The sequence below is a fragment of the Eptatretus burgeri genome, chromosome 11 (assembly GCF_056783735.1).
Source record: "Eptatretus burgeri isolate ZD-2024b chromosome 11, Ebu_testis_v1, whole genome shotgun sequence".
NCBI lineage: Eukaryota > Metazoa > Chordata > Myxini > Myxiniformes > Myxinidae > Eptatretus > Eptatretus burgeri.
Window position 1 is genome coordinate 66,687,297 of NC_140971.1, and position 10,564 is coordinate 66,697,860.

Here is a 10,564-nt window from a genome sequence, read left to right on the forward strand (position 1 = left end):
TAGGCCGGAGGGGACTCCTTTTACCCATTCCCAGATGTTGAGACATCACATAAAAACAAGGCCTTTTCCACTGAACCTGTGGCAGAATTATTATTTTTGCTTCAATGAAATGTCAAAACAGTGCCATGTTTGTTATGACTCAAGAAAAAACAATGAAATTGTTGGAAGCAGCAATGACTACAAGGACCCCAACTCACAGCGGCTCAAGACAGCAGCCATATTGTGTGTGGTTTCTTTATCAGGAACGAGAGTGAAACTCATCTCCTTCACAGCTTGTGCAAGCTTCTCTGCTTGATGCTCCTCTCTCCAGCCTCGTTTTTCCTGCTCCCATACAGCAATCGATAAGGCGAGGCGAATAAACCTTCGTGCCTTGTAAATAGCTCTGTTACGTGAGGCCTACAACGTTACAGAACAGGTCTAAAAGTGCTCCTTGTAAGAAAGCGGCCGCTCATCATTACAAAATGCCTGCCACACATCAGTCAATTAAATTGGCAAACCCTTAAACCGGTCACCTCAACACCACTGCTTGCTTGGCGTGTGGGAAATCATGGTGGTAATTAAACTGGCCTGTCATACATCAAATGGTGGGATGTCAGAATTGTTGAACGCATGAGTTTTTCATCTCCAAATCTGTGATGTTTTCGACCATCCACATAATTCGGGAAGATGCGAGTTGCTCGTACATATTTTGAAAAGTTGAAGTGGAATTTAACTCCACCTATTGACTCGAATAATCCCTCAGGATAATCATGACAGAGGAACGATGCATCAGTTACTGCAGTGTACATTAGTGGTGAACAAGAATGCTTGAAGGTCTTAATCTTGTTTAATTTGAAATGCACCAAGTGGTGGTTTCCAAACTATGCATATGTGGGTGCAACTGTGGAAATTATAACCCCTTTCTCAAAATTCTGATGTTTAGTGGCTACAGCTCAATAATCACAAGATGGCATTCAACGTGTGTGTGTGTGTGTGTACATATGTATCATGTTTTGTCCATAGGGGGTGGGGAGGATTTGTGATCATGTTATTCAATCGAGTTGCTGCCTTCCCAAAGAACAGCTGAGATCTTCTGGGTACTCTGATTCTCCAATATGAGATAACGTATCGTTTGCTCATAATGCATTGGTATCTGCACGATGGAGCGAAGGCATTGACTGGTAGGCATAGTGGAGTAGTGATACATATTAGAGCCATTTCTTCCAATGTGATATTGGTGCACTGCAAAATATATATATATATATATATATATATATATATATATATATATATATATATATATATATATATATATATATATATATATTGTGACGTCCACGGGACTTGAACAGTCCCGCCAATGTAGAATGAGCCAAAACGATGGAGGCGGTTTATTTTTTATAACCCAAAGATGGCGGTTTTAATCGCTCCACAGCAAACGGGATGAGGAAGGTGGCACGAGTCGCTTTTCACCGAGTTAATAATGTTTATTTCTCAAACACAAATAATAAGACTCAGCAAGAGGAGGGATCTGGGGCGATTCGACGGGATGGTGGTGTGGGTTCGGGCGTGGGGAAAACAATTCCAATGGATATACAAATCTCAAACCCTCTAAGGTGCCAGGTACACACACACACAAAACGTAGCTGGTCCTGGTGGTCAGGCTGGCCCGTGGTGTAGACGCAACAGTCCCTGGATTGGCGCCTGACGAGCTGGCGTTGCGCTAGTCAGGGGCAGGAGAAACCGTGGTGCTGTCGACCTCCTGGTGTCGGCCCAAGTCCGCTCACAGCCGCCAGGGAGCCAGTTCTGGCGCCAAGATGCGAGCAGGAGAGGGAGGCAAGTCCGCCCGCCGTTCGGCCCCGTACTCCGAGCCAGCAGAACCCCAGAGCCAACCGAGGTGAGGCACGAGGCACAGCAAGGCCACGAGACACGACGAATCGAGGAATGTACCAGCCCAATAATAGAGCACGCTCCGAGCCCAACAGCCTCGACCAAACGGTTTCTTTTTACGACTCGTCTTCTTCCTCTTTTCCCCGAACAGAACCTTTTTATCCTCGAGTCCTCGTCACTTCCAATCAAGCCGTTTTTATTGGCCCTCCGCCGTCGCCTTCCTCCAATCGTGATCACGGGGCGGAGCCATCCGCAGCACTGTCCTGTTACGTCACGGCAAGCCTCCAGGGAATACTAAAAGGGTTTACGCAGACACACTTACCCTAACCCGTCTCCCTATCTAATTACATGACAATTATCATTTCCCCCTTGAAGAAATGGACATTTACTAGACAACTTATCACCACTGAATTGCTACTTATTACATCGAGATCCTGGTACAACTCGAACAGCATGGCATACCTAATTAAACATCCTAATTACCCTTTGAATGCATACCCCCCCTCAGACGTAACTATATTGTTGCGAATTCGCGCCCGCCGGCGTGCGAGCGGCCACGTAACTCGAATCGCGGCACGTCACCCACCGGACGGACAATTCCGTCGTGACCCTCTCGGACTAACGCCGGGAACTAGTCACGGTTGGGCATTTCGGCCTCACCACGATCGTGCCAATCGGCCCCCCGCGTGGGATAGGGTTGTTCGCCAAATTCGACCTACCTAAGTACCCACACGGAGGGTAGACCGGGCGACCGCACCTTGCCACAGGTCGACCCCGGACACGGGCCACTTAAGCGACCCGTTCCGTACTATCGGGATAACCGAGCGGTGTTATCGTCAACCTCGACGGTTCCGATTAATTATCGAGCGTATTTAGCCCACTACCAACCCTTTACGTGAAGCAAGATGGAGTTTCAATAAAAGAAAAGACGAAGCGAAACGGGAAAAACAGTTCAACATAAGGCACATTTATTCCACGGCAAACGGAGAGCACACATATACAATTACAACAATTATGCACCAAAAGCAAATGTAACAAAAGAAACAACAATTATGCACCAAAAGAAACACAATGCAGATCTACTACCGACTACGCGAGCACACGGCAACACTTACACAGTTTTACTTTACAGATGGCGCCGACAACACATATACTCAAAAGCAAAAGAAAAAGGGCCACCCTCAAATACAAGGGGGCAGACCTGTGGCGCGAGACCGCGTGGAGCCTACCCGTCTTGTGATGAGCCGCAAAATGTCGCGGCGGTGCCCCGACTCCGCGCTCCTCCGCGGGTTTCGTTGGCACTGCTTGGAATGGGGTGGGAACGGGGCCCCCTTTTCGCACTATCTCAGCACGGGGGGAAACAGGGGGGGTTGTTGATGCTCTGGGGAAAGAGGATAGCTGGCTTGCTTGGGTCCCGCGACGAGCGACTCCACTGCGACCTCGACCGCGTCCCGGCTTCCCCTCTCTGCAGCTCCCCGACAGACTCCGAACCCCGACAGACCGACTCTCCTCCAGACCCGTCTTGACTGCTGCTGCCACACTTCGCCGCCGCCACACCTCTCCAACTCGCCCGAGCCCGAAACAGAAACTGACTGAATTCGCCCCGCGCTCGGCGCTTTATAGTGCGGCAGGAGAAACCATATGCAAATTTCCGGATCAGGATGCGCTCGGAGACGGAGCCACGCTCGCCCATTGGATGGAGGAAAAGTGGGCGTGAACCTCCCCTGATCCTCGAATTTGCATATATCGATTCTACTCCGACACGCCCGGAGGCGGGGCTAAATCGCCCCGCGCTCGCTGATAGGACGGAACAGAAGTGGGCGTGTATCATTCCTGATCCGACTTCCCCTCGGAAAGGCCGGTCTTTGTACCCGCGGCTCAGCGCGCGCCCTGTACGAGGCCAGGACAGCCTGACGCTCGGCGCCCACAAGCGGTGCGGGAATGGCGGCAGAAGGAGGAGAGGTGAAGGTGGTGGAGGGTTTATTGTGGCGGTGATGGCCATGGCGACGCTTGGAATGGCAGTGATGCGATGTTTACGGGAGCGAGCCGTGACGTTAAAGGTCGTGGCTGTTGGCGTTGTTGTTGTGAAGCGGCGTTGCGGTTGGTGGTTCTTGTGTGATGGCGGTTGAGACGTGGTTGGCTCAAAATAAAGATAGAACAGAAAAACGGCTATCTTAAAGGGTCGCAGCCCGAATGAATCACATTTATTCCCTCTAAACAACGGGTTTGGGCTAACTACACATGTACTTACAGAGATATCTCACCTATGGGACCTGAATGGTGGTTTGCGAATTTCCTCAACTACAACAATATATTAGAGCAGCCCTCTACCAAAGGCATACCTACTAATGCAGAGGTGCTGGACAATGCTGTGAAGATGGCATCTTTCACCTCAAATTCCAAAAACTTCTCTGCACTTTGTGATGAGATAGAAAGCAATCATGTTCCACATGGAGATTCATTGGCAGTCATGAGGCAAGTTATTGGCATGTTTCTTTGAATTTTGCTCTAAGGCCCAAATCTTCTTTACAGGTCACACATTCCCCGACTAACGGGGCTTGGCTCTCACGGGTCAGATAACAGCTATTCCGTTACCTGATTAAGCTGAATCTAAGACTTCAATGATCCAGTGCAACGGGAATGTGTGGAGGGAAGCAAGACAGTTTATCTGCCATAAATTCTTGACAACAAATGAATTACAGCTGCAGGAGAGAGTTGAAGTTGATACCAAATGTGCAAGTACTTCTTAATGGAAAACATGTGCAGCTGGATCTATTTGCAGACTTTCCTGCATTGCACATGCCATGAGACATGTCAAGGAAAGAATAGGATCTCCTGGATAAATCAACTGATGGCAGATTCAAGATTGAGTTCCAACAAACGTGGATTGATTTCTGGGTCCAAGTCTGCTCTGAGTCGGAGGTTGGTGGTTCAAACCCGGGCTGGGTCATACAAAATATTTTTAAAATGCTACGTGCTGCTTCCTTGCTTTACGTTCAACATTTAGAATAATAAGAGCACGGACAACGCTCATAGTTTGGCATCCACGGTGAGGAGGAAATGCCTAGTTGACTGCGATGAGAAAGGTGGTACCATTATTGTGGTGTCGCTGGCACCCAATGTCTCTGGAGGTGACGGCACTTTCCCCAAGCTCAGTGGCTGTGTTTGTCTCGTCTAACAGTACTGTGTTGTGTCTCGTGTATTATTTGTCTTTGTCCATGTGTGTGTGTGGAAGCCCCATGACAAGCCTTCGATCCTGTTGAAGTTAAATGTTCTGGGAGAGTTCCCCAAATTGTCACACAGGGTTGTCAGTTTTGATGCTATTTTCTTCAACTTACTCAGGCATGAAAGATTAATTTCTTCACTCACATCTATTAAATCAAAATTCCTCAGCGCCTTTGTGTACAAATCGATTTACGACTCAAACTATCGTTGATCAATACGTACGTGTGCCCAAGAGGGAACAGACAAGAAACAGATCAATCTGTCACGTCAAAGGGTAAGTACTATCACCTATTAAGGAATTAAGCCATTGTTGTTTTGTATGCAGCCTGTTACTAGTAAGCTGGTACTCAATTTGCCAACCTTGGAAGGATGAAAGGCTGAGTCAACCCACCTGGTTATTTCAACGGTTTGACAGGGGCTCAACCTCAAGACTAAGATTTTCGGCCTTAACCGTTAAGCCAACAGCAGGCTATTAAACCAAATGTACAATGAAAGTAAAAGCATAAATTGTGAGCATGAAAATCATTTGTATTATACTGTTTACGTGTACTATGAAAGCATACATGCTGGTACGGTGTCTGGGGACAGTTGATGGGTCTGGAAGGGGGCATGTGACAAGTGGCAGGTTGTTTTGTACCATTTCCGAGTTTATTTACAATAAACACTCAAATGAAGAGTGACATCTCAATGACATTCTAATTGGCCCTCCAATTGCAGTCATCTTACAGATGCAGGTACTGACCTCAAACTCCTTGATAAAGAACCTTGTATGTCCTTGTGTAAAGACCTTGTGGTCTAATAAGCGGCTGTGGATCTCACCAACATCTGCACACATTGAAATGATCAATCAGATGACATGGAAAATTCATCCATATTCAAGAAATGTGAAACGGAGTAATCCAGCATTCCGGAGATTGCAAGATTGGACTCAAACTCAGCATGCGAAGTTGACCACTTAAGCTGCTCTACATCAGACATATGCATCAAATCATCTTAATAGTCCAATTAAAACGGAGTTTACATTAATCTATACGTCTTTGAGACAATTTATTAAACTGTATGTAGTAGATGGTCTTGCAGATACCCCACCTGCTTGTGCTGCTACGTTGACTTGGCAGAGAGGATATTCACTTTCATTTTATGTCATGCATGGGTGAAGATTTTGTGGTAGGTACTGCATCAGAGTATGTTGTCGACCTCAAGGAATGTTAAGCTGGCTATTTTAAGACAAAATGAACCAAAAAGATCATGCAAAATACTTCACAGGAACCTTATTTTGGCCAACATGTTGGTTGAATCCCTCAAGATGGAACATTGGACTTATCGTCTTGTCTCATGAAGAAACATCATGATCCCCACCCCAAAGTTTCAAGTGCAACTTTGAGAGGGTATCTTTGTTTGTATGCAGCACAAGGCTGGAGGTGGCATCATTGGATGAGGGCACAGCTGAGCCACTCAGCCAGCCATCACAGCCCTCTGCTGGCTGGGGCAGGAATTTGTTAATGGTGCAAGTAATAGCTCACCTACTCTTCGTGAAGGACACCATGGGATCTTTAATTGCCACTAACTAATGGTGCAGACAGGCCACCAAGTTTAATGTCCCTCCAAGGAACGGCACACACATTGATGAATCACCCTGCCTGTGAAACACCGGGAGGACAGTTTATATCCGGGTCGGGATTCAAATCCAGGCAAGGCAGCTGAGAGGAGAGTGTGCATACCTCTGGGCCATCCTGCCAGTCCTTGAGAGGGTTACATGAACCTTTCCTAAAAACTAAAAAACAGCAACAGCAACACCAAACGATTTAACATTAGCAGTTCATCTGAGCACAGCAAGACTTTTTATTTTATGACTCCGGACTCCCACCCCACCCCACCCCTTCCTCCTCCTTCCGGACTCCCGCCCCACCCCTTCCTCCTCCCTCCGGACTCCCGCCCCACCCCTTCCTCCTCCCTCCGGACTCCCGCCCCCCCCCTTCCTCCTCCTTCCGGACTCCCGCCCCACCGCTTCCTCCTCCCTCCGGACTCCCGCCCCACCCCTTCCTCCTCCCTCCGGACTCCCGCCCCACCCCTTCCTCCTCCCTCCGGACTCCCGCCCCACCCCTTCCTCCTCCCTCCGGACTCCCGCCCCACCCCTTCCTCCTCCCTCCGGACTCCCGCCCCACCCCTTCCTCCTCCCTCCGGACTCCCGCCCCCCCCCTTCCTCCCTCCCTCCGGACTCCCGCCCCACCCCTTCCTCCCCCCCCCGGCCCCCCGCCCCACCCCTTCCTCCTCCCTCCGGCCTCCCGCCCCCCCCCTTCCTCCTCCCTCCGCACCCCCGCCCCACCCCTTCCTCCTCCCTCCGGACTCCCGCCCCACCCCTTCCTCCTCCCTCCGGACTCCCGCCCCACCCCTTCCTCCTCCCTCCTCCGGACTCCCGCCCCACCCCTTCCTCCTCCCTCCGGACTCCCGCCCCACCCCTTCCTCCTCCCTCCGGACTCCCGCCCCACCCCTTCCTCCTCCCTCCGGACTCCCGCCCCACCCCTTCCTCCTCCCTCCGGACCCCCGCCCCACCCCTTCCTCCTCCCTCCGGACTCCCGCCCCACCCCTTCCTCCTCCCTCCGGACTCCCGCCCCACCCCTTCCTCCCTCCCTCCGGACTCCCGCCCCACCCCTTCCTCCTCCCTCCGGTCTCCCGCCCCACCCTTCCTCCTCCCTCCGGACTCCCGCCCCACCCCTTCCTCCTCCCTCCCGACTCCCCCCCCACCCCTTCCTCCTCCCTCCGGGCTCCCGTCCCACCCCCTCCTCCTCCCTCCGGACTCCCCCCCCCCCCCTTCCTCCTCCCTCCGCCCTCCCGCCCCCCCCCTTCCTCCTCCCTCCGGACTCCCGCCCCACCCCTTCCTCCTCCCTCCGGACTCCCACCCCTTCCTCCTCCCTCCGGACTCCCGCCCCACCCCTTCCTCCTCCCTCCGGACTCCCGCCCCACCCCTTCCTCCTCCCTCCGGACTCCCACCCCAACCCTTCCTCCTCCCTCCGGACTCCCACCCCAACCCCTTCCTCCTCCCTCCGGACTCCCACCCCAACCCTTCCTCCTCCCTCCGGACTCCCACCCCAACCCTTCCTCCTCCCTCCGGACTCCCACCCCAACCCTTCCTCCTCCCTCCGGACTCCCACCCCAACCCTTCCTCCTCCCTCCGGACTCCCACCCCAACCCTTCCTCCTCCCTCCGGACTCCCACCCCAACCCTTCCTCCTCCCTCCGGACTCCCACCCTACCCCTCCTCCTCCCTCCGGACTCCCACCCTACCCCTCCTCCTCCCTCCGGACTCCCACCCCTTCCTCCTCCCTTCGGACTCCCACCCTACCCCTCCTCCTCCCTCCGGACTCCCACCCCTTCCTCCTCCCTTCGGACTCCCACCCCCCTTCCCGTGCCTCCCTAATTAGTGGAGGTTGGCGTTGGGGATTCCCATTCTGGGAACGTGTGCAGTGGAAAAATGCAAGTTATCTCCACAGCTGACTTATAATACTCTCTGCCATCACAACCATCATCACAACCATCATCACAACCATCATCACAACCATCACGTGGTGCAACACGATACACATTTAGAGAGAATTTTCACCGACCCTCCCGAACCCCCGCGACTACAGATGAAACCAAGTAACCAGTGTTCACCACGAGGTCCAACTTGGTCCACTTGGTGGCAATTGGCCCAGTCGTTTTGGCGTGATGGGTGTTACACAGACAGACACACAAATAAATACAAAATGACATTTATTTATTAGCTTGAAGACAACTTGTGCCTCGACTCAGAACTGGGTCAATGCGATAACACAGACAGACAGACAGACAGACAGACAGACAGACAGACAGACAGACAGACAGACAGACAGACAGACAGACAGACAGACAGACAGACAGACAGACAGAGATAGAGAATGAACACAGATACGGACATTCTAATAACTCGGTCTCCATCAACGTCACATTCCACTCTCTCAGGCATTTCGACTGATTCTCGAACACGAGGGAAATGTTCACACTCAGAGCATCAGCATCATCATCATCCATGAATATATAAAAAAAATAATGTCGGCAAAGTCCAAACACCTCCACATCTACTAAAGAACATTAACTGTACATTTAGGGCCTAACAGTAACAATCAGTTCCTTTTTCGTTCGTACAACAGTTCGAGCGTCCCCTTCGAGTCTCGGAGGTCGGTGGTTCGAATCCCGGCCAAGGAACAGCAAAAACTTTAAAACGTCCTTCAACGTCGCATGACGACGATCATTTTAAAAAAGAATACAGAACGGACAACCAACCCGAGGTTGGTAATAAGAGCGCACGTTTGCCTGGGCCTCACATCCTCCTCCTACATCGAAGTCGGTTCCTTGTGAGGGACCTCGGATTATTGACGCACCTTTGATAACTCTCTCCATGAGGAAAAAAACAAAAAAAAAAAAACAATCAACAACAAAAGAAAATCATTTCCGCTTTTACATCACGTGAAGCTTTTCCGTGGGGAAATTTTTTTTTTTTTTGTAATCGTGTTATTTCGGGAGGTTTCGCATAATTTTTTTTTTAAAGTCGTACTATAATCGATACAAAATAGCCGAATAGTTTCTATTTTCACATAAAAGTAGTTATGTTAAAATTGGGAACTTAGCCGCGCTGCGAGCAACTATCGATATACACCACGAATAAGAACAAGATTGTCTTTAGGGATTACAAACTTTTTCTTACCTCCCTACTGTGTAACCTGGGTTCGAATCCCGACCCACACATGAAACAGGGTGATTCATCAATGTCTTGCCGTCCCCTCGGATGGACGTTAAATTGGAAGTCCCATCTGTGAGCATGAGTTGGTGAACCTTGAACGTACATTCCTTTAATTGAGGTGTCGTTCATGAAGGAGTACGGCAGTCATCCCTCGCACGCACTGAATGAATTACACATTCCTGCACAGGTAAGGGGCGGATCCAGGATTTTTTTTTTGAAAGTGAAGCTCAAGGAGGTGGTCCAGAAATCAAGGCAATGAATGCGACTTGGGGACCCACTCTCTGTCTCCCAGATGGTACCCACTCTCTGTCTCCCAGATGGTACCCACTCTCTGTCTCCCAGATGGTACCCACTCTCTGTCTCCCAGATGGTACCCACTCTCTGTCTCCCAGATGGTACTCGCTCTCCCAGATGGTACCCACTCTCCCAGATGATTATGAGTGCGAATTTCCACTTCCAGTGTGATCCGGAGCTCGCTGAAGGACTCTGGAAGCTTTGGGATTGTAAGACCTTCCCGGGTGCACCCTGAGCATCTTCTAAGCACATTGGCTCCAGGCTACATGTTGGGACTTGGGAGGGGAAAATAAATAAATAATTAGTTTCCATTGTAAAACAAATTTAATTTGCCATATTTGGTGTTAATTTTGACATTCATGAGTCGGAACATATCGCTTGGTCAACTTAAAGTACTCAACAATCCTCTGAATGATGT

The 10,564-nt window shown here is 50.5% G+C and overlaps 1 protein-coding gene across 2 annotated transcripts in view; it reads right to left on the reverse strand.

Annotated features, from left to right (window-relative positions):
• BLOC1S5 (biogenesis of lysosomal organelles complex 1 subunit 5) overlaps nt 1-9,589 on the reverse strand; it is a 10,543-nt gene extending 954 nt beyond the window's left edge. The window contains exons 1-3 of one of the 2 annotated variants that reach the window (XM_085846754.1): nt 9,494-9,589; nt 5,837-5,919; nt 198-321 (exon numbers count right to left, since the gene is read on the reverse strand). In XM_085846754.1, the coding sequence (XP_085702880.1) occupies nt 198-321; nt 5,837-5,919; nt 9,494-9,512 (226 nt within the window). In that variant the 5' untranslated portion in view covers nt 9,513-9,589. Of the gene's footprint in view, nt 1-197; nt 322-5,836; nt 5,920-9,436 lie in introns of both variants that reach the window. The other variant, XM_085846752.1, reaches the window with a different exon arrangement.
• Nucleotides 9,590-10,564: the final 975 nt, after the last annotated feature.